Source organism: Cyanistes caeruleus, chromosome 4, assembly GCF_971803275.1.
Source record: "Cyanistes caeruleus chromosome 4, bCyaCae1.hap1.1, whole genome shotgun sequence".
Taxonomy (NCBI): Eukaryota; Metazoa; Chordata; class Aves; order Passeriformes; family Paridae; genus Cyanistes; species Cyanistes caeruleus.
Window position 1 is genome coordinate 2,501,988 of NC_141704.1, and position 24,295 is coordinate 2,526,282.

The 24,295-nt window shown below is 44.0% G+C and overlaps 1 protein-coding gene across 9 annotated transcripts in view; it reads left to right on the forward strand.

Annotated features, from left to right (window-relative positions):
• Positions 1-23,836, forward strand: part of CHCHD3 (coiled-coil-helix-coiled-coil-helix domain containing 3) — a 122,539-nt gene extending 98,703 nt beyond the window's left edge. For 4 of the 9 annotated variants that reach the window (XM_086886376.1, XM_086886380.1, XM_086886382.1 and 1 more), the window contains 2 exons: positions 18,055-18,190; positions 23,155-23,836. In XM_086886376.1, coding sequence (XP_086742502.1) covers positions 18,055-18,190; positions 23,155-23,181 — 163 coding nt within the window. In that variant the 3' untranslated portion in view covers positions 23,182-23,836. Of the gene's footprint in view, positions 1-18,054; positions 19,174-22,548 lie in introns of all 9 variants that reach the window. The other 5 variants (XM_086886381.1, XM_086886375.1, XM_086886378.1 and 2 more) reach the window with 3 other exon arrangements.
• The last annotated feature ends 459 nt before the right edge of the window (positions 23,837-24,295 follow it).

Genomic DNA, 24,295 nt, shown 5'->3' on the forward strand with positions numbered 1-24,295 from the left:
ATTCCCCTTTCCCCCCCTCACAGATCCTATCAGTCCCTCTGGTTCCTTAAAGGAGGGAATTTGGGAGAATTTGGAGGCCAATGTATAGGAACCAAAAGCTGCAGAGAAATGGGATGCACACTTTGTATACATTCATTAATTTATAGTTGATAAGAAGTGTGAAATATCCTAAAAATAGATTCCCTTTCTCTGATGGAGCACCAAGAATGGGATTCCAGCTTTGCATCACAATCGCAGCACGGGGAGGATTTAAATGAGGAATTTCACTTTGCCCTCAACAGTGAAGGTCAAATTAAATAATTTTTATTAGTCCTGAAGAAAGTGAAGTGAAGATCTGGTAATTGATGGATCAAAATGACAGTGACCCTTAGCCTTGGACCTTCCCTTTGGGCTGCCCTCATCCCTCAGGCTCGAGGTTCCATTTATCATTTTAGTGAGGACACAGAACTTTTTACAGCCTCAATTCTCTCCTCTAACCAAGAAATGCTGCAGAAAATGAATTATTCTGCCACAATTTTTGTAGATCTGTGGAGGGATTTTCTTCTGCTTTGTGTTTTGTTTTGATTTTTGATGAGCAGGAAGAGAAAAGTCCTTTCTGAGCTGCTGATAATGATACAAATAAAATTTTGAAGTCTAAGAAAAACTCATTTTATCTCCTAACAGCATGAATGGTTGAATGTTCTCTGGTGTATATATATAAAAATTTTGTAGTGTTTAATGGTGCAGAGTATATTGAGCACTAAATTAATCTGTCCCTTAAACAAGAGGGACAGGATGACCATTGATCAAAGTCTGATTTAAACATAATTTGGAGGGTTTTCCATCATGTCTGGAAATCCAGGAAGGCTGGGATAAAATTCCCACCTGGGTGTCTCCTTCCCCTGTTCCAGTGGGATATTTTCAGCTTTCCAAATGAAATGATTGCCTCATTTCACATGCATTGTTCCAAAAGAAGGTTTTGTTGGGATTGGAAGTTTTGCTGAAGAGCTCTGGGTGGGTTTAGTGGGCAGAGGTGGGAGATGGGTTTGGGATTGGGTTTTTTCCTCCTGATACAGAAAAGATTTCCTGAGTAAATCAAATACTTTGAGTTCCTTTTTGTGCACAAAAGGAGCTGAGTGATAGAGCAGGAGCCATTCCTGAGCATCAGTGAAATTTAAGAGAACCATCTTATGGGATGCAGAAATCAAGGAATATTTGCTGAGGAGGATTTGGACAGGGAATCACATTCCTAACACTTAATTTTCTAGAAACTAAAGGTGTGAGTTGAAATCATCCATTTGACTGGTCTGTAATAGCAGTCCTGCAATTACTGTGCTGCTTTTGAATTTTAAATCAAATTTCCTAAAAATTACTTGGAATTTTTAAATCAGTGGATCCAGTATTGGTCCATTGCCTTCCAAGAAAACAAAAGGAAAAAAAAAAACCAAACCAGGAAATAAAAAGGTGCCTGAAATATGCACATAAATTGTGGCAGATTTGATGAAGTGCCTGAAATACCAATATTACTTTACAATGTAAAGGTTTTTCCTTACATAAAATCCTTTTAAACACCGTGTCTTTTTTTATTGAAGGTTTCAATGCAGGAGATGTTATTTTATCACTGCCTCTTTTATGGAACTTGATGGATAAATGAGGAATGATATAGTGAGACCCAAAGATGCTCTGTCGGTGTCACGGGCGCTTCTCATGTGCAGTTTAATTGCACGTGAGGATTGAGAGGACAGAGGCTCCAGTGGTGTTTAAAGAGTTGTTTAATTGGCTGTAAAAGAAGAATTAAATAAGGTTGAGCTGCTAAATTTTGTTAATGCATAAAGCCATGTGCTGCCTGTGATTGCAGGTTCCAAGTGCAAGATTAATGGATCTAATTGTGGTGTTATTAGCAAATAGTCTGACTTTATTTTAGGCATGTCTAGAATTAGGTACCCAGTTTTAGTGAAATAACTTGAATTTCTTCCACTTTTTAAGCTGCAACATTTCCAAGAGCAAGAAGTGGACGGTGTTGTTACATATTAAATATTTCCTGGATTTTCCTTCCTCCATTTAATCCCTGAAATAACATCAGCCGTGGCTTCATCAGTCTTTAGGGATAATTAAACCGCATTAAAAGGGGAAAAATACAAATATCCCACATGGGTTTGGATCAGAGACCTGGCAAGTCTTGTGTCTGCAGTTCCTGTTGTTGCCTGCATTAACCTGATATTCCAAATGTCCATGAGGAATGTTTTATCTCCACGAAGGCCCTGATTCACATTGATCAAATTGGGAATTATCAAATGCTTCATCTCTTTACGAGCCTAATTCCCATTGATCAAATCCTAAACGAGCAGGTTCAGGCAGTTCCTGCACTCCCCAAATCACATTAAAACAACATTACAGGGCCATGCTGCCCCTCCTAAAGCTGGAATTATCTTCCCACAGTTACATTATAACCCCAATTATTCCATTATGAAGATGGCTCTGTTATAATGAGGAGTTTACACAAGAAGAGAAGAATGCAACGTTACAGGAAGAACCAGGCTTTGGGCAAGGATTTGAACTTTTCCTAATCAAATTCTCCCTTTGTTTTGTGGGTTTTTTCCCTTAATTTGGAGGGCTGGGGGTGGGAAATTCAGCAGCTGCAATGGTGACATTTTATTCCCCCGTGGTGTCTCGAGCTAAGTGACATCTTCATTATTCATTTAAGAAGCAGAGAGGGTAAAGGCAGCCTAAAATAAATGTTTTTTATCTTGGGTGGGTTTTGATTTCTGGTGGTATATTTAGAATTCATAGCTGTGCATTAGTGCTTTTCCCTAAATATTCTGCCATTCCTCTCCTGCTCCGCTGCTCCCGTGGAAAACATGGAATTGCTTCTTGCTGCTGGGGTTTTTTTGTGGGAAAAACTTCATTCCAAGCCATCCAGGCTGATGGGAACCCTGAATCCTCCTGGGGGATTGTCTGATCAGTATTGAGGTTCCCCCAATACTGAATTAATTCCATTAATTCCCCAAAGTTTGCTTGGACAGTGACAGCTGTAATCCAGAGGATCCTCTGCATCCACTGGAAGTTTTGGGTATTCATTCTGAATCACAGATTTTAGGGGGCTTTATCCCTTTATTATGAATCTTTTGGCTGTGACTCTCTTCATCAATTCCCATAGAATGAATGGGAATAAATGACAATATCATATCTTCCTTTAATTAGGATTTCTCTATCACAATGCCTGGGTCGTTAATTTTTACTGGAAATAAAATTTAAGGCATTGATATCATCATGAAATCACAGAGTGGTTTGGGGTGGAAAGGACCTTAAGGATCATCCAGTTCCACCCCCTGCCATGGACACCTCCCCCATGAAGTTCTGTTTGATGTTCAGCTTTAATATTTGAGAATATTTGAAATATTCTCAGTATTTCCTGATGCTGTTGTGAGCCTAGAAGGAGCATAATGAAGGCACAGTAAATTAATAACAGCAACACTTGGATATTCAGATATAATTGTCTCACAAAGCAGTAGTGCCAATTCTCTGGACACTGAGGGGGAAAAAAAAAAACAGGGTGGAGAGAAAATCAGCTTTTTATTGATGACTTTGGACCAAGTCCAGGGAAGTGTGGCTTTATTTCCCCATCACCCTTCTGATGTTGGGGCACATGTGGTGACTTTTGAAGGGCTCTTGCACTGCCTGTAAATTAGGAATATTGATAGTTCCTTAATGCAAATATCTTCAGTCACCATCGTGCTGCACTCACATGCCTCAATCTGTGGAAATCTGTGCTGCAGACAGCCAGGCAAAGAATTTGTGCTTTATTTCTCCTTGTGCAGACCCAGACTTCCAGTTTGTAGCAGCTCCTGTTGTACCTTAAATAACATCATTGATTCCCAAAATGGTTTGGGTGGAGGGGACCTTAAAGCTCATCCCTCATTCCAACCCTGCTATGGGACACCTTCCCTAGACTGAGTTTCTCCAGCCCATCCAACCTGGCCCTGAATTAAAAGCAGCTGCTTTTGAAACCTAATTTAAAACTACAAATGACCAGTTATTTACGAAATACCACACACTTTTTTTCAATAACAGAAAATAGGGAAGCTACAAAAAAAAATCCTGCAGGTTTTGTGCCTTTAGTTAAGCTTTTTTTGCTTAGCCAAGGGCAGTGAGCTCTGCACAGAAAGCTCCTGAATTAATGTTTTCTCTTACAAATACAGCAAATACAGGTGGTGCTTTGTCAGGACAGAATCATTGCAGGGTTGTTTGCTCTGATGATGCTGTTCCTGGTGGTATCCTTGATTTTTTTGTCACGTGTTCTGCCTGGGGATGATGATCCCAAGTTACTCCTGACATCCTCAGAGAGGTGTGAGCTGTTTGTAAGTGATGCTGGGAATGAAAGAATTAAACACCATAACCCAGCTCAGCTTTTCTTAGCAACAGAGGTACCCAAAGATCTTATTTCTCTTTCTGCTCTAGCACCTCTTCACACGCAGCTGTGCTGACACCAGCAGAGTTTCTAAAGTTGCTTCAAGCAGAGGTGTCTGATCTCAAACACATTTCACTGCACAGGCCAAGTGTAATTGCAGTTTCCAGCATGGAATTGATGCTGTCCCCCCCCTTAGCTTGAATCCAGTCTGGATTCTGCTTCAGGTGAGAGGAGACATTGGTAAAGAGACTTGAATAAATCTTTCCAGCCTCCTGTTGCCCATCCCAAACTCTGTTCCTTTTGAATAAACTCTTTTTTTGCTCAGTTCTTTCAGTCAGGGTTTGCTCCTCTTGGATTCACCTGAGGGCTGCAGGAGCAGAACTCGCTCAGGAAATCTCCTGGACTTTCTCTGCTTTGTGAAAGGGATTGTGCTTTGAGCCAGGGACCTTAAAATCATCAACCAGCTCCAGTTTAAAGAGGGGACTTGAGTGGGCAGCAGCTCCCCTGTCTCAGTTCTCTGCACCTATAAACAAATAAGAGAATCCTTATTCTGGGTTAACTGGCCATTTCCCAGTTATCCTTTGGAATCTCAGAATTCCCTAAAGCCACTTTAAGTGTGTTTCCCTGTGTCACTTCAGACATGACAGCTTTGGGTTTCCCTGCAGCCACACAGACACTGAACCTCGTTCCTTTGATCACTGCAGCCCATTGGGAGCGAGGGGGTCTCAGCAGGGCTGGGTGAAACAGGAATTGTGCATTTGGAGCTGGATGCAAACTGTGGAATATCTCTGTGTTTCTCTTTCACAGAGAATCTCTGCATGGGGATGTGTTTTCATTGAGATCTCTGGGCTCTGATGTGAAATTTAAATGTGCTTGTTTGGTCAGGAAGCAGGACTGAAGCTCTAACGGTGTTTTTTGAGAGTTGCATTAACTTTTAAAATGCATTATTCAAAATTTAAATAGCACATTAATAAAGAGGGCAAGTCAATTCTTTCCATGTTTGGCATAATCTTTTTTTTTTCCCCTTTTCTAGAAATCATGGGTACATTTATTAAATCTCCCCTCAGGCTATCCCCAGCTTCTCCCACAGTGAGATCCTTTGCTCTCTGTAATGGAGAAAGCAATCTTAAAATTGATGTTTGTAAAGCACCGAGTCAGGAATAGGACTTTTTGTTTTATTTTATATGAATTGATAAGTAAAATAAAAGATTTTCTGGGAGGGGGGGGCAGGTAGAACAGGATAATTATTGTAGGATGTTGTGGGATAATTGTGTGGGAAAACTTGCCTGTGGGAGAGGAGTTGGAACTGGATGATCTTGATGATCTTTTCCAAGCTGAACCACTCTGTGATTTCATGATCTGCAGGTCTTTTCCCTGTTCAGAAAATCCTTTTCCTGTTCAGGGTGGGTGTGTTGGGAAGAGAAACGTGTTCAGCCCCTGCTGCTTTTCTCCATTTGCTTACAGAGGAACACAAAGGAATTTTACAGAGTTGAAAGCAGCGAGTGAAGCTCTGCCCTCACACCTCGGTGGAACTGGTTGTGGTTCTGCTCTGGAGTGCTGGGAATCAGCCCAGTGCTGGGAAAATTCCTGGATATCCTTGGGAACTGGTTGTGGTTCTGCTCTGGAGTGCTGGGAATCGGCCAGAGCAGATCCAGGAGCAGATCCAGGAGAATTCCTGGATGCTCTCCTTGGGGCCAGTCCCTGCCCTGGCTGCGGCTTTGGGAGCTGCTCCCGGGGAATGAGCGGCTCCTCCCGGTGTGTTTGGCATTCCAGGCTCTGCCAGGGCACATCTGGCTCCCTGCTCCCTCCCCAGCTTTATTCCAAACAAGGAATAAAGCCTCTTGTTTTAATGCCTTATCCTTTGTTGGGATTTCCTCCAAACACGAGTCGCTGATTTCCCAATTACAGCATTAAAGCTGGGAGGTTAAACCCCACAGCAGCTCCTTTTTATTATTAATTTGTTCTGTATTTCCTAATCTTTTGTGGCTGAGATTTGCAAATACCTTTTCTAAGGATGTTTTTAATGAGGCCAAGCCATCTGTAGGATCAAATCCTACAAATCTCTTTGGGAGCCTCCAGCACAGACCTCTCTTTGGGGAGGGGAGAATGATTCCCAGAGCTGGTGTGGGGATTTTTTTTAAGGAAAATTCACCTGTTCCTTGGTACAGGATGAAGAATGAATTGCCAGTTATCTCTGTTACCACATGATGTGTGGCTCCCCTCTTTTATTTTAATCTTCTTTCCAGTAGTGTTGAAAAATCAGGGGTAAAAAATACGCCACAGCCATTCTGCTTGGACTGCACCTGAGGGAAATCACAGTTTAAAGGCAAAGCAGGCAGTAAATATTTGGGGAAATAATCTCAAATTTTGGTGCTTGTTGCAAAGGGCTGTCAGACTCAGAAAATGAGGTTTGTAAAATGAGTATTTAGGTTTCTTGTGAAATGGTTAAATCGTAGGATCACAGAATGGTTTGGGTGGGAAGGGACCTCAAAGTCCATCCAGTGCCACCCCATCCATGGGCAGGGACACCTCCCACTGTCCCAGGCTGCTCCAAACCCCAATGTCCAGCCTGGCCTTGGACATTCCAGGGATCCAGGGGCAGCCACAGCTGCTCTGGGAATTCCAGCCCAGCCAGGAATTCCTTCCCCACATCCCATCCATCCCTGCCCTCTGGCAGTGGGAGCCATTCCCTGTGTCCTGTCCCTCCAGGCCTTGTCCCCAGTCCCTCTCCAGCTCTCCTGGAGTCCCTTTGGGCCCTGGAAAATAGAAATGAAGACAAATCAGGTCCCCCTTCTCCTCCTTCAGGGGGTGTGGGTACCACTGAAATGAGTTTATTAATTCTGTCAGATTTTCAGTTCAGTCCTTGAATATAAAACCCCTCAGTCCCACAGATCTCTGCTAAAAGGAATGACTGAAATCCTGATAATTCCCCTTCTTGCTGCAGTTCCTTGAACACGACCCACATTTTCCTGGGGTCTCTATTTCGTGTGTGAAAATTCCCGTTGTAGCAAAACACACATTTTTCAATCTGGAAGGGGAATAATTTCATCCTGTATCGAAAGAAATGAGAAAAGCAGTTATTCCTTTCAAACTTCCCTTGCCACTTAACGTGGCTCCCACTTCCAAGCCATTTAGGAGCTCCATTAAGCCCCTGGGTTTGCTCCTGTGCATGCATTAGGAGCAGAACTGGGGTAATATGGAACAGATTTGCTGTATCATGGACACATTTATGAAGATTGATAACAGCCAGGGCTCAGTGTTAACTTTTATTTTCAAACAGGCTGCAGGAGAAACTGCCTGGTATTGCTTTGGGGTTTTGATTTATGAAAAGGTTGCTGCATGAAAAAGACATCCCATAAAGCAGCTCTGCTGGCAGGAGCATTATAAAATAGGGTTGTGAGTAGAGCAAACAATAACTAACTCTAATTATGTTCATTATTGTCTCTCTGAGCTCCCTGTACCTTTTGGGGAGGTTTTTGCACTTATTCCCTCCTCAGCTTTTAAGTGGATTCACCTTTCCCACCAAATGGGGTGAAGGTGAGAAAATCCTGCTGGTTTCTAGAGGTAGCACCCACAAAAGAGACATTTTTTTGTTTGTATGGAATGAAAGAGGTCACTGAAATTATATCTGCTTGCACAAGTGATGCCAGGAGCAGGAGGAGGAGGAGGAAAGGTCTGTGGTAAAAAAATGCTGTTTCTCTTACAATTCCCATCATTGATGCATTTTCCCCTAAATTATGGCTGTTCTGTGAGGTTTATTTCAGACTGTTGCATTTAATCCCCTTCAAAACAAACCCAAAAATCCCAGTGTGATGGCAATGATCGCCAGGTTTCAGAGCTGTCTTCTTTCTCTCAGCCTGGCACCATCCTTTTTAACAAGATCAGCTGCAGCAAGCTGAATTCTTCACTCAGCAGCAATTAGCAGAAAACTTTAGTGAGAACCAATTGAAATCAAGGGGCACGACCTAACTGGGAAAAATGTGAGTGGTTAATCTAAAGTTTGTCAAACTTGAGCTGCTTTAACTTAAAAGCATCCCTTTACCAAACTACCTGGAGACCTTGCAAAAAGAAGCAGGAGCTTGAAAATCATCTGTGCTGAGGTTATAAAACACAAGAATGACTTTCTTGGAGCAGAGGGAAGTTCTGTTAAATGAGCCAGTGTCTAATTAATGCTGCCAGCACACGGAGGGGGTGAGGAGAGACCTTTGAAAGGTCTTTGAGGGCTGGCACTGAGGTTTCCATCAGGACCCTCTGCCTCAAATCGCTCCCCTGGTGCCCTCACAGATCCAGGGAATGGTTTGGGTTGGAAGAGACATTCCAGACCACCCAGTGGCACTCCTGCTGTGGCAGGAACACCTCCCACCATCCCAGGCTGCTCCAAGCCCCCATGTCCAGCCTGGCCTTGGACACTCCAGGGATCCAGGGGCAGCCACAGCTGCTCTGGGAATTCCAGCCCAGCCAGGAATTCCTTCCCCACATCCCATCCATCCCTGCCCTCTGGCAGTGGGAGCCATTCCCTGTGTCCTGTCCCTCCAGGCCTTGTCCCCAGTCCCTCTCCAGCTCTCCTAGAGTCAATCCAGGCCCTGGAATGTTCTGGAAGCTCTCTCTGGATCCTTTTCCTCTCTGGGTGAGCACCCCCAGCTCTCCCAGGGTCTCCAGCCCTGGGAGCATCTTTGTTGTCATATCTTACAACAGCCTGAGGGAAACACCAACAGGCAGTGAAAAATTACTTGAAAACTTGAAAGATAATTTAAATCACGAGAATAATGAAAAAATGTGAATGTTGTCATTTCCAGCTCACCCTTCCAGCTCCAGCTCCTGACCTGGTCCTGGTGAGAGGAACATTTTCCTTCCTGCGGTGCCACAAAGGATGTTGAGGACATTCTGATTTGTGTTTCTGTAGCACATTGTACATCCCATTAGGGCTAAGATGTATTAGAGCAAGGCCCAGTAGCACAATCTCAGTGGGATTTTTGCTCTTTGTTGGAGTTGATGACATTTGATTTTCGTTGCAGCCCAGCCAATTCTGCTTTATGAAAAGAGTGGCTCGGCCTCATCCCAATCCAAGACTTGTGGAATCACACGTGGCCTTTGTGGCTTAGCAGAGTGAATCCAAGCTTGTTTTCTTAAATAACTTCATGCCCAAATGAAAAATTGGCATTTATTCTGCTATCTCTTAAGATTACAACCTTCAGTTCCCTCGAGTAATCGTCACCCACGCGAGCGGCGAGGCTCGAAGTGTTTAACTGGTGATTGCTTTTTCTGGCCGCTGCTTCTGCCCATAATATCTTTTATTTTTGTGGTCAGTTAACAGGGTTTTGGGGCCTTTTATAGCTGAAGAGAATAGTTAAATATATATTGCTCTGGAGAGTAATATTTGGATAATAATGTGCCACGAGTTAGTGTCTTGTGGTGCTTTGTGTTGAGTGCTGTAGTTGACCTTTGATAGAGAGGAGAAAAGTGTCTGCTTGTTAGAACATATTATTTAGCACCTTTAGAAAGGCAAAACTGCTTGGTTTAGGGTTTGTTTTTTTTTATAGTGTGAGGCTCAGTGAAGATTTTATCACCAGGGTTTGGGGATGATAGTGTGATGTTGGGCTTTTACAAAGCCTGCAGTGAGTTGTAGCTCTTGGGAGAGAAGTGGCAGTAATAAATCCAGAATGTGCTTTGCTGTCCTGGGTTTGGTTTATGCTGCTCATTTGGGTCTGTGTTTGTTGGGTTTTTTTGTGTCTGTGTGCTTTACACACACAGTGATGTAAAGTTACTGTGGAAAATTGAATGCAGGACAGGGCTAACATTAAAATGGGTCATTTTAGTGGATGAAACTCTGTCTTTTTTGACACCTTCATATAGAAGCGAGTTTCAGATCGGTGCAGAATTATTTTTTCCTTTAAAAATTAGAAACATTGGGGTTTACACTACCATGTAATGGTAGTTAATATATCCAGGTATTGGCTTCAACTTCTTCTATGAGAAATATCAACAAAGCATCAATTCACCCCCCCAGAGACCGAATCTGCTTTTCCATGAGCTGCAGCTGAGCAGAGCCTCGGTTCCTTCGCTTCTCCAAACCTTCAGAAACCTCCTCCAAATTCCTTATTAGGAGTAAATAGTAAGGAATTGTAGCACATGGCATTGTTTGCTGATCCTTGACTTGTGTTCTCCTGAAGAGCCAAGTGGAATCTCGCCAGTCTTCATTAAATAATTCTTTTTTGAGTGAGTAAGGCTGAGCTCAAGTGATACCACATGCGAGCTCTAAAAATAATCTGTGATCTGGGTTGACATGATGAGGTTTTGGAAGGCAAATGTTGGTTTGTTGATCGTGTAATCATGGAATTGGAAGGGTTGGCTCCATCCACGCTCAGCCCATCGGACTCTGGGGCTGGGAAGAGTTTGGATTTTGTGCTCAACAGTGATGGGACAGGCTTGGCTACATCTGGGATCATCCTTTGTCTCTGAACTTGTCAAAATTAGGAGCTGGGTTTGATCTGTGCAAGGCCAAGAAGTATTTCTCTATATATTTCTATATATAACATTTAGGTACTACAAAATATTCCACAAAACTGCTCCTCCTTGAGTTCCTTCTAATTTAAGCCTGCAGTTGCCAAATTATCTTTCCTACTTTGTAGCAGCATCCGTGCCCCTGTTAGAAGGAATTTGTATCACTGCCATCCATGTGATTGTTTATTTTAGTATCCTGCTATTCACTAAAAACTGTCCCTTAAGCTAAAAAGAAAAGTGAATCCTAAATTTGGGTGATTCCAGCACGCTGCTCCCTTTGCAGCTGCAGGAGCCAGCTGTGGGAGAGGTACATTTGTGCATTAATGCTGGTGTGCTTTGGAGTTTAAGAGGGTTTCTCTTCTGTTTTAGGAGGGGAAGGGAATTTTATAAACAAACAGTGGTTTGGGATAATGCAAGTCAGTTCATATCAATTAAAATAAAAGTATTCAAACTCATTTTGTCTGTTAGGGTGGATGGGAATCCTGTCTTCATTTGATAGCTTGCTCCTCGAGGTATTTGGAATTTAGACGACCACAGCAGGTCAGATCAGTCTCCTGAGCTGGGAGTGGGTTTTTAGGGAATGCTCTAAAAATGAAGGAAGTGTTCAGGGATATAATTTTGCCTTCAAACAAGTGGTGGCGTGGGGCTTTCTCCTGAGCCAAATCTTGTTTGTAATCTCTTCACGGGCATCTCACACCTTCCTGTATAATTAATTCTGAACCCAGATGTGTTTTGATGACCCCAGTATCCTCTGCCAGTGAGTCCCAGCTTTTCACCAGCTGTTCTTTGGGAAAGGTTTGGATTCTGTTTGCATTGTAAACCCACTGCTAGGAAACCTGTCTGGCTGTAATCCATTGATCATTCCATCGTGTAATTCATTGATAATTGATAACTGAGATTCAGCTCTTGCAGTTGTCCTTCTCTGGGCTGCAGAGATCTGATCCTCATGTGGTGTCCTGAAGCTTTTCCTTAGCAAACCAGTTCCAACAAATGAGGGTTCACAGCCAGATCCTCATCTTGTTGTCTTCCTCTTACATCCTTTCCCAAGAAAGGTTTTAAGGATGTGCAGAACTTTTTCCATGTGTGAATGTGGAATTGCTCAATCCTGGAATGGGTTGGGTTGGAAGGGACCTTAAAGGACATCCAGTTCCACCCCTGCCATGGGCAGGGACACCTCCCACTGTCCCAGGGTGCTTGGACATTCCAGGGATCCAGGGGCAGCCACAGCTGCTCTGGGAATTCCAGCCCAGCCAGGAATTCCTTCCCCACATCCCATCCATCCCTGCCCTCTGGCAGTGGAAGCCATTCCCTGTGTCCTGTCCCTCCAGGCCTTGTCCCCAGTCCCTCTCCAGCATGTTGGAGTTCTGCTTGTATTTACTTATTTGGACAGATTTAAGGTCATCATTTCTCTCTGATAACCTCAGAGAAGCTCTTCCCTCCCTGTGAGCAGTAAATGAATTCTTACAACACAAGGAAATTGTTCCCACTTTGCTTTTCCAAGTTGCTGCTCCAACATCCAGCCAGCATTCCAGGTGTTTTACCAGGTGGGAAACACTCCCCAGGTTCAAAATCCAGCCCTCTAGAAAGGTCAGTAGGACTTTCTGACATTCATCCCTGGAAAACCAGGATTTTGTCAACATACTGAATCTCCTCTCCTCTCCGAACCTCTCCTCTCCGAACCTCTCCTCTCCTCGTTTGAAATGTATCTTTATTTTCTTTTGACAAGGCTGTGTACGAGATGCAGTCAATGAGAGGATGACAAACATTTTCCTGTGGTTTTGGGTTAGGTTTTGGGGGTGCTGAGGTTTTTGGAGAAAGGATATAAAAATAACACGGGGAAATTAACGTTGGATTTGATTCTGAGCATCACAAAAGATGGAATAAGTTGTGTTCCAACCTTTAAGTCATTCATTTAGTATTGCTCTGTAGATTTTACATTCTCAATTGCAGAGCAGAAACCAGCGTGGTTCTTTCCAGCATTTCAGCAGAGATTCGTTAGGAAAATTCTTTTACACCTTTTGGAGAAGTCACACTCCTCATTGGAGTGTAAATAAAAGCAAGAATCAACTCTGCAGTACTTGATCTTTTGCTGGCAGCACTTCCCACGTGGTGATTGTGAGGGCTCTGTGTGGGCACAGCTTGATTAGGGCCCAGCATTTGTAGATATTCAGCAATCAGATCTGTGTTATTCCTCCCAAACCATTTGGAGGAGAACTCAACCATTTGGTTTTGTGCCTCACACGTTTCGTAACGCGCCTTCAACTCATCACCTACAGCATGTGCGAAGACAGTCTTTAAAAATAGTTTAATATAAAGAGTAAATTAATGTAAAAACTAAAAATAATGGTGCAGTGATGAGGACCTTCATTACCATATGCCCTTTTGTCTTTTTTTTTCCCCTGGGTTCTGCTTTACAACTATTTTCTGTGCTATATAAATGCTCCCTGTGGATTTACCCTGTGGAAGAGGCTCTTTTTGGGTGAAGTAATGTTAAAAAAAGAAGAATTCCTCTCACCAGCACCTTTTGGGTGGTGATGGAGAGCACAAGTGCCTTGCTGCTGTTTCAGAGGTGTTCACACTTCAGCTTTGAGCTTCCCTCAGGGTTCCCTGAGCTGGGCTCACATTTCTCTTGCTGCCTCCATGTACAAAATCCCTCCAACGTGGCCTTTCCTGTCCATCTGCTCAGCCAAACTCATCTCTGCTCGGGCTACCAACATTCCCTTCACTTTTCTTTTTCCTCCTGGCCAAAAGAAGTGGAATCTTGCCCTGATTGTGTCTGGTGAAAGCAGCGCTGCAGATTCTTCCCTACCCCAGATTCACATCATCCCCTTTCATCCTGCCATCCTCATCAGTGTTATCCCAGGAAAAATCACACATCTTCCCTTTCCAAGCCCTGCATGTCCCATTTCTGCTTCCCTGCTGTTTCCAGTGACTCCACCTCGTACCCCTCACTCATCCCCTTTCCAAACTGCCCAGAGCAGCTGTGGCTGCCCCTGGATCCCTGGAAGATCCAACCAAGGCCAGGTTGGACAGGGCTTGGAGCAGCCTGGGGCAGTGGGAGGTGTCCCTGCCCATGGCAGGGGTGGCACTGGGTGAGCTTTAAGGTCCCTCCCACCCCAAACCATTCCATGATGCCATGAAACACATCTTGCTCTTTCTCAGAAGGAATTTCTGCTGGACACAGACAATGTTAATTTATTAAATTCCCACAAATCCTTCTGAAATCCCTCTTAGTTCTTCATAAAGCACCTGAGAACAATTAAGCTGTTACGCACTTCATGAGCTGCCCACCGTGAGGGTGTGGATTGCCTCAGTTTCCCTTTGTTTCACCATCTGTTTGCATCCATTTGTTCTTCCTTATCTCTGTGTTTATTCTGAGAACACTGAGAAAAGAAACATCCTCCCTTTTTTTTTTTTTTTTTTTTCTGTTTATTTTGCTTTCTGCCAGGTCTGGTCACAGCGTGGCTCCTCTCCTCCATCAGTAGGACTAAATAAAACAGGTCAGAACATCCTCTCCAACACCCTCCTGTGCTGCTGCTCTGGGGCTCAGTGGGATCACGTCCATTTGTAGGGTTTTGTTTTCGAGTTAAGACTTCCCTGGACTTCCCAAGCACGGCCCCGTGCTGGGAACCACCCCCAGGTTGTGGTTTGGATGTGCTGAGCTGCTCTTTGGAGGAGGCACAGCAAGATTGGATCTCAGAGAGCTGCAGGTTGGGCTGTTGTGCGCTGCTCGGACACAGAGGATGGCTCTGGTCTGTTTTATTCAGTACTTCAGAAGTAGCCAAGGGTTACACAAATAAAATCAGCTGTCTTTGATAGGTGTCAGCGCTTTAATGAGGAATTAAATCAAGCCCTGGGTACTCCTGCCCATCTCATGGCACTATTTTTATCTCACGCTCCGCTTTTTTGTTGCTATTTTTTTCCCCATATTTTATGACAATTGCCTGAAGTCCTGATCTGAGGGGGATTATGCCAGATACCTGCACAGCTGGAATCTCATCAGCCATTCAGATTCCTTCAGTGAGAGTGTCAGTTTTAGCACGAAACTCGCAAAGCTCACCGTGGTGATTTCAAATTTCCTCTTTAGTAGACATTTTGTTTGAATGCCATGAAGGGGCTCCTCTCCCCGAGCCCCCAGGAGCACAATAAGCTATGCTCTTTGAGAGAGCCCAGATGAGTACAAAGTTCCCTTCATTAAATTTTCTTTTCATGCTTTAGCATAGAATATTTCTTTTTAAGACAGTCTCTCCCTCATTTCCTTTTGTGTTTTCATCCTATTACCTTTACGAGGTTGTGATGCATCAGCTCGCTGGAAAAGGTGGGTGCAGCCTCCCTCAGAGGTTTATTCCAGCACTGAAAGATTATTCTGGCATGGGAGGTGCTTCAGGAGCAGCTGGAGAAGGGAAAGCATGATCAAGGAATCGCAAACTTGATAAAAACACGCTGTTCCTCGCGTGCCAGGCGGCTGCTGCTCATATTGACTTGTGCTGAGAAAAGCCTTGGGGGTTTTGGGTGTGCTGGTTCTGCTCAGGAATTCTGGAGCTGCGCTGAGTGGAGCTGGAGATCTGTCAGCATTCCCTGGAATTCCCTCTGCACTCGTTGTGGTGCAGGAAAACTGGTGGTTTTCCTTCAGTTTGGTTGTGAAATCTCTGAGCAATTTAATAAATAGATAAATAAATGTGATGTAGGACACAATCTTGTTTACTTTACAGGAGCAGACAGTGATAGGAGAAGGGGCAAGAGATTTAAATGGGAAGAAGGGGGATTTAGATGGGAAATTGGAAAGGAATTCCTGGCTGTGAGGGTGGTGAAGCCCTGGGATGGATTTCCCAGAGAAGCTGTGGCTGTCCCTGAATCCCTGGAAGTGTCCAGGGTTGGATTGAGGTTTGGGACAGAGGGAGATGTCCCTGCCCATGGCAGGGGTGGCACTGGATGGGCTTTCAGGTCCCTTCCAACCCAAACCATTCTGTGGTACTCTGGTGACACTTTTCCCATCTCAGGATCTCTCTCAGGACATGGGATAGTTCAGGAAAGGGATCTCCTGCTCTAAGGATCCCTGGCCCTGCCTGGGACCAGACCAGGTTGCTTTATCCACTCAGGCATTTAAAACCTCCACATTTTCACAATAAATCCCACCTAATTGCTGGGTTTGCATTTATTTACCTTTTTCTTAGGAGCTTTTCTCTCAGTCAAACCTCACAGACCCTCAAATGCTTCTGTAAAATGACTTTTATTCCGGGAACTCCAGAACAATTTGGGTTGGAAGGGACCTTAAAGCCCATCCAGATCCACCCCAGCCATGGACAGGGACTGTCCCACTGTCCCAGGCTGCTCCAAACCCCATCCAGCCTGGCCTTGGACACTTACAGGGATCCAGAGGCAGCCACAGCTGCTCTGGGAATTCCATCCCAGGGTCTCCCCACCCTCCCAGCCAGGAATTCCTTCCCAATATCCCATTTAAGTATTAATTGACGTAATCATAGCAACTTCTGTTAGGGAGATATTTCATTCCCCTTCAGAGGGGTTCCCATAATGGACAGTGGATCCTCCTTTCCCAACAGGAGATCCTGCAGCCCGTGCTTTATGCCCTTCTCATGGCAGGCAGTAATTTCATTTAGTGCTTTCCCAAAAGTGCCAACAGAACATCAGGGGAGTGGAACCGGCACAGCTGATCGATACAGAGACACTGCTCACCTTCAGATTCATCCAAAAAATGATTTGACTCGGTTGACTTGAAGGAAGTGGCCTTGTTCTCACTGACCTGCAGTGCCTGGAAGGACAGGGCTGAGGGGAGGTTTTCAAAAATCCCCCCTGAAACATCAGAGTGTGAAAACAAGTCACTGAGGGGTGGGAAATGATGTGTCTCACAGGGCTCCCATATGGTTGGCAATGTACAGAGTCCTTTGAAACATTCAAATAAGGAATAATACCTGGGTTTTGGTCACTGATGGCGTGGCTCTGAGAAAAAACAATTCAAAAGCTCTTTATCATGGGTTAGAAAGTTCTCCCATTGAAATGGTTTTAAATACAGTGAGAGAATTAATGCAGCAATGCTAGAGCAGCCCATTCCTTTCTCTCTTCACCTGTATATAAGAAGTCACTTTAAAACTTGTGAATAAAGGCACAGCAAGGTTTACTCTGGGTATTTTTAATTAATTCAGGCTCTCTTGGATCGGTTTATCAATTCACACCAGGGGTTTGGGGGTTTATTGGAGCTCTGGTGTAGCTGGATCTAAATCATCACTGCTGGGAGATGCCTACAGGGAACATCCCTGGTGATTCTGTTGTTCCCTGTCCCAGACCTTGCCGTGCCCCCTCCGTGTGCAGCAGTTTGTGGTTACACATTCTGATGCCTGACACGCCTTTGAAGCACGTGCTGATCTCAGCAGAGGGGGGATTAAAGGAAAATCCTTCTCTGTAAGAGTCTGCAGAAGTTTGAACTTGGAGATCATAAAGTGTGGAAGCACCTGGGACTGCATTTAAATTCTGGTTTAGATTTTACAGATGCAGGGCAATGAATGAAAGGAGAAAGAGATGTTTTTATAGGTACATACTGTAAAATCAAGGTGACTTAACATTCCCTTTTCTTTACCATGACGTCTTCAGTGATTGTCAAGAAATCAATTCCCTGGAGGAGCAGGGAAATGAAATGAAACAGGAAAACAGGAAAACCTGCCTTGGCCAATCAGCAAAATGAGAATCAGAATCACAGAGTGGGTTGGGTTGGGAGGGACCTTAAGGATCACCCAGTCCCACCCCCAATTCCATGGGCAGGGACAACTTCCACTATCCCAGGGTGCTCCAAGCTCTGTCCAGCCTGGCCTTGGACACTTCCAGGGACCTCACCACCCTCACAGAGAGGAATTCTTTCCTCTGGAAGTGCTCCAGCAGCCTGGGATAGTGGAAGACGGCCCTGCCCACGGCAGGAGGTGGGACTGGATGTGCTTTAAACTCCCTTCCTCCCCCAACTGATATAATAATAACAGTAACAATAATAAGAATAATAAGAATAAGAATAAGAATAAGAATAAGAATAAGAGTAAGAATAAGAATAAGAATAAGAATAAGAATAAGAATAAGAATAAGAATAAGAATAAGAATAAGAATTTTGTCTTTCCTGAGATGTTTTTAGAAGGAAACCCTGAAGCTGTTCTCTGTTCTCACAGGAGATACGAGTCCCACCCGATCTGTGGGGAGCTGCAGGATAAAATCCTCCAGTGCTACCGGGAACATGCCCAGGAGACCCTGAGCTGCTCTGCCCTGGCCAGCCAGTACCTGCACTGTGTCAACCATGCCAAACAGGTGAGCTGGACCTATTCTCACTGAAAAATGCTGGAATGATGAGCAGAGGAAGTTCCAGTTAGTCCTTCCTCCATACCTAAGCATTTCCCAGTACGTGAGTTCCCAGAGCTCTGTGGAGACCACTCGGAGTTGATTTAAATGCTCAGGTTTCCATCTCTTCCCCTGGGAAGCTGTTGTTTAGTGTAGGAGCTCTTGTTGTTGGCAGATGTTTCCTGTTATCTACAGTTTTAGCAGTAAAACAAGGGGATTAAAATACCTGGTAATTTTTGCTATAAATATACGAGAAACTCCTGGATGTCTCAAACTACATTGGTCACCTCTTGGAATTCTTGATTTCTTCAGTCTGGTGTTATGCAAAGCTCTAACACTGCCCTTTACCTGCTCTTGCCCTCCTCTCTTCCAGTTTTGTAGGGTATGGATGTCACTGCCAATTAAAATCTTTGTGCTTAATTAGTGCAGCATGAAGGAAAATGACAGTAATATGTAAATCATTAAATTAGAAGAAGCTATGATTTCGCACTTTTACTCTTTTCCATCAGCCTTTGTCTTTCAAATGCAGAAAAGCATATATTGACCTCAATTGTGTCCTTAAACAAACAAAATGTGCTCACAGCCCACGTGCAGGATGTGTAAAAAGTGTTTAAACAAGTCTGTTGATCTTTATTTCTGCCCGAATCCATGAGTTAATATTTGAGCACGTGAGGACACCCATCTTTATGTGACAGTGGAGACCTGCAGAGCACGGCTGGTGTTTGATCATGGGCATCACCTTCCCTGGGCTCAACTCTGCCTGGGCAGAAAATCCATCAGACTTTGGCTCTGATCCTTCTCTGTGACCTTTTGTTTTAAAATGCTGCAGCCTCCAGCTGGTATTCCCAAATTATTAACACTGGAATTGACACTGCTCGTTGTTCCTCAGTCACTGAGAGCTCCCTGTCCCTTCAAATTAACTTCCTTTAATTTATCCTTTATTGATGTTTGTTGTCCCATCCCTGGCAGTGTCCAGGGCCAGGCTGGACAGGGCTTGGAGCACCCTGGGGTAGTGGAAGGGTCCCTGCCCATGGTGGGGTGCATGGGATGGTCTGGAATGTCCCTTCCAACCCAAACCCTTCTGTCATTCCATGATTTCTCCTCCTGCCCATTTTGGAATGCACCAATCTGCTTTTTCAGGAAAAGTCCAGTGAATAACATGAGAATCACGGAGCCATTAAGATTCTTCAGACCATCCAGTACAGTTATCCCCAAAGGCCACCACTGACTGTCCCCAAGTGCCACCTCCACACAGCTTTTAAATCCCCCTGCCCTGGCTGGAAAAGCCTTTGAGTGCAGAAATTTTCCACAATATCCAACCTAAACCACCCCTGGTGCAACTTGAGGCCGTTTCCTCTTGTTCCATCACTTGTAACCCTGTTTTGGTTTGTTCTGTAGTGGATTTCCCCATGGCCCTGGAGCATCTGCAGCACTGATTTACTGTATGTTTAATTTTTTATTATTTTTTAAAATAACCAGAAAAAAAATGGATTAATTACTTTGACATGTTTAAGCTCTGACTCAAGTTTGTATCTGATAGGAATTTCTTCAGAAGACTCTGATGAGGATGAATTAATTCATGTTCAGAAGGTGCAGGAAAAGCAAATTGCATAAATATGAGCATTAGGTTTTTGAACCCTTTTAAACACCTTTTTTTTTTGTTGAAGATCTTCATCCAAGCCTGTCAAGTAGTTAAAAGTGTTTCCTAAATGTTTCTTATTCTGTTTCACACATGCTTCAAGATGAGAATTCAGAGAGGTTTCTCTCATGATAACAGAGAAGGAGAAGCCTTTTATGATGGAAATATTTGCAAGCAGGAGCAATTGTTTTTCCTAATGAACACCAGCCCATCCTCCACGTGCTGCAGCTGTAATTGTAATTATTTTTACTCACTGCTTGCCCACAAGTCCAGACAGTTACTTTGAAATAATTCCTAAACGCCGCTATAAAATCACTTCAAAATTACCTTCTTGCTTGGGAGCCAGAGGAGGGGGATAAATGGCAGATTCAGAAATGAAAAAGTTAACTGACACTGGCTACAAGAAACAAAGGAAGAAGAAAATTTGCTAGAGGGAATAGAGCAAGATATTGGAAAGCAAATAAGTGAACTAATCCGATTTCCTGGCGGTGAGTCTGGGCACTTGTGCTCGGGCTGAGCACACTCTGTGCTTTTCATAAATTGAATTTATTGACTCCTCTTTCTTTCCTATCTTGCTTATAATTATCTCCCCCTCTCTTCTATGTGCTCCTTATTTCTCATGCTGTCTGTAATCTCATGTCTCTATCTGTCCTTTTCTCCCCTCCTTAGAAAAGCCCAGAGAGTTGTTAATTCCGAGGGCTTTGACACATTGTTGTATCTTCCCTTGAAATCTCTTCCCAAAGTCATGAGAAGCTGGGGAGATAAATTAAACTCCGTTATTAATGTTTGCATGTTATTACAGTGATAATGCCAGTAATGGAGAGGAAAACTTAACCTAATGGAGCCATTAAGGGGAAGATATTTGGATTGTGTGTGGCATTTATTTGTGCTGCCACTCCTGAAGTAGCTCCAGCCAGTCCATCCATGGCTTTTTAATCCTTTTTCCTGGTTTTCCAGACATGGGTATGGACAAGAGCTGTTAAAATATATATATTTTTGGGTTTTTTTTTTTGCATTTTTTTGGGTTTTTTTTCCCTCTCAATTTTTCCCCACCCTGGGCTACAAGAAGTTCTGATTCTTACATAGAAACACAGCTATGGTTTTAAAAATCCATGCAATAATTTCCTGTTAAGCCATTGAATTCCAGAAGGATTCAGGTCTCTGCAGGCAGGTGAGGTTTAAGAGTATTTAAAATAACAATACCAGCAGCTGCTGGTGCCTGACAGCCTGGCTACAAAAATGTTATCCTTCAGCCTTGTAACCACTATTTTAATTTGTTGGATCAAGTGGGTCCTTAATTATGCATCTTAAACAGAATAAAACCAGGATTTTAGCCTCATCTTCCTGTATTTTTACTTGATACCAATTTCTACTCTGAAGAGAAAAGTGCATGGAATTTGTGTATCTGGAAACACTGAATTGAAAAACAACAAAAAGAGTTCATCATTTAACAGTGCCCTCATTGAAGGAAGTTTATTATGGACCAGCTTCCCTCCCTGAGGTTCTGGGGAAAAAAAATAAATATATATTTTAAATGCATTAATTTAAAAAGGCAAGGAAAAACAGTAAAAACCCCCAAATGTAGATAAAACCAAAGCAAGGCTTGGAACACCCCTGTTTGTCTGAAGGTGAAGTTTTGTGGGCAGAAATACGGACATGACAAACAAATATCTGCAATTTCTGTCCTTGACACTCAACAAAAGTAGCCCATTTTTTCTGAGATCCCTTGGGAATTTCTTCTGTTAACTTGTGCAGTGTTAAAACAAAGTAAAGTTAATATTCAGTCCAGAGATGGCTTGGAGTGAGTCTGTAATTCCTCTGGAAAAAGGAATTTTCCTGAGCTTTCCAGAAATCTCCATGGGGAGGTTTTGGTAATGGATGAAACTTCCCCACATTTTTGTTTGCAAATGCACCCAAGCAGCACAAAACTGACTCCTTTTATTCCATCAGCCTCTTCTTCCCCTCTGTGGATTCTGGAGGGTTCTGTGGGCACAAGGACAGGCACCACCTTTGTGTGGATGCCTTGGAGAATTTTAAAGTCACAATTGTTAAGGTTGGAAAATTCCTCCAGTTCCATCCAGTCCCAGCATTCCCAGCACTGACCGCGTCCCCAAGTGCCACATCCACACTTAAAACCCTTTTAATTTAAAATGCTTTTAAATCCCTCCAGGAATGGGAACTCCAGCCCTGCCCCCAGGCTGGACAATCCTTTTGGGAGAGACATTTTTCCTGAAGTCCAATCGAGGTGCAGCTTTAACCCTTGCAGGAACTGGGTGGAACAGTGCAGTTTACTGGGTTATTTTTAAGAATAATACGAAAAATTGGTTGGAGCCAGACCTGACATGGTTTTAATTCCCTTTATTGTTAATTTTCCCTAATTTCCATGGCTGTGACAATGCAATCCAGACTTCCAAGCTGTGTAGAGTTGCTCAGACACCTGAATCAGCTGTTTGGAGGTCACCTGTAAGATTTCAAGGTTTAAATTTGGGTTTGTTCCTGACAGAAAACCTCGGACTTATCAAATCCCTTCCTACCATTTCTTGCAAGGAGACTCTTAATTAATCCTTACTCGTTTGATGGGTTTTGTAGGCAAGAAAAATGGTTTGGGTTGGAAGGGGCTTTAAGGATCATCTCATTCCAGCTCCTGCCACAGGCAGGGACACCTCCCACTATCCCAGGTTGCTCCAAGCCCTGTCCAGCCTGGCTTGGAACATTTCCAGGGACAGGAAACCTGGTCTAGTGAAAAAGAATTGAAATATTTTTATGGTCCTTTCTAACCCAAACCATTCCATGCTCTGTGACTCTGTAATGGAGCCCGAGATGAGCGCAACATGTTCAGACTGTTGGGGTTTTAATTCTGGCTCAGAACCTGGGAAAGAGCCAGGCAAGGGATACTCAGTGTTGGATGTTTTCAGGATATTTTTCCTCAAGAGTTTAATTGCTGGGAATGGGATTTTTCCTATTGTAAGGTCAGATGTTTTAATTTCCTTTAATAGCCGCAGCACTAAAGCCATGGCAGCATGAGGGGAGATGAAAATGGATCATTAGAGAGACTCTTCAGGCCTCCAAAGCACTGCCTTGTTGAGTCCTCAGATCCCTTCATTCTGCTTCTCTGGCTTGTCTCTGGCATGGTGTGTTTATCAACAAGGTTTCTTGTTCTGTATTTAGATTTTAAAAAACATCAGATCTTAGGAAGGAATTGTGACCAAACTTCAGGGAGTGTCTGGAATAACTCGGATTTACTGAAATATGTGTTTCTCCCTCTCTCTTCCCTCCCCTCTGATCGTTTTTGCAGCAGAGCTTGCTTGGGAGAGGAGGATAAAGGCATTGTCCAAACCAAGCACAAGACCATCAACTAATTTCAGCAGAAGAGCTTTTTTTCCTCCCCAAGAATGACCCGGCAGCCCATTTGCAGGGCAGCCCAATAAAGACAAGAAGTGGAAGAGCCATTTGAAGGGCAGCATCCTTGCGGCTCAATCAGCGCGACCGCTCGGGAAGCCGAGACCTGGATCTTGTTCCATCAGAGCTCGCCTTCCGCCTTATCAAAGCCCACTTACTGGAGCATTGGAAGGAAGGGAAAGAAAAGAACCTTTCTCTGACCTCAGAGAGGGAAAATATCCTTCAAATGCTGCTGTTTCACTGTAGAATCTCCTCAGAAACATCTCGCTGTCGGAGGGAGGGGGGGTAACCCTTGCGGCGCCGGGACGCGGCCGTTCCTCGGGAGCAGCCCCTGGTCCCGGTGCCAGAGTTCTCCTCACAGTGTAGAATTGTAAATTGTGCTTCAGCTTCCCAAATGGCCTGGCTTGCTGAGGTCTCTCTCTGCAGGCCTTCTGCTGGAATGATGTTCGTGATCCAAGGCTTAGGGTGGTCCACGGCCTTTATTTCCACGGGATGGTTCTGTTGTGCTCCTCGCTCGTATCAAGTCCTGACGAAAATGCCTCACTCTGTACCAACAATAAATCTTGTTTTATGCACAAGATTGATGCTGCAGTCTGTCTCCCTTCCCACTCCTCGGGGGCGGATGGTGTTCCCTCTGCTGTGTCAATCACGCTTTCCCAGCAGATGTTGTTGCTGAAGCTTTCAAGCACAGACTTTTCATGCACAACCAGCCCTGGTGTCAGGAACGGGGCTGGGATTGAGCTGTTTTCCATCACAGCCACCTAAAAGGATCCCACGTGATGGGAGTGTTGTGATTTATCCACTACCACTTCCCTCCTTGGGAAATGCTTGTGAATGGAGCACTGCAAGCTCTCCTTGCATGGAGAGGTTGTGGGTTCCCCATCCCTGGGAGTGTCCCAGGCCAGGCTGGATGGGGCTTGGAGCAACCTGGGATGGTGGAAGGTGTCCCTGCCCATGGGAGGGGGTTGGAATGAGATGGGCTTAAAGCCTCTTCCCACCCAAACCATTCTGGGATTCTGTGAAAGGGCAGAAACTCC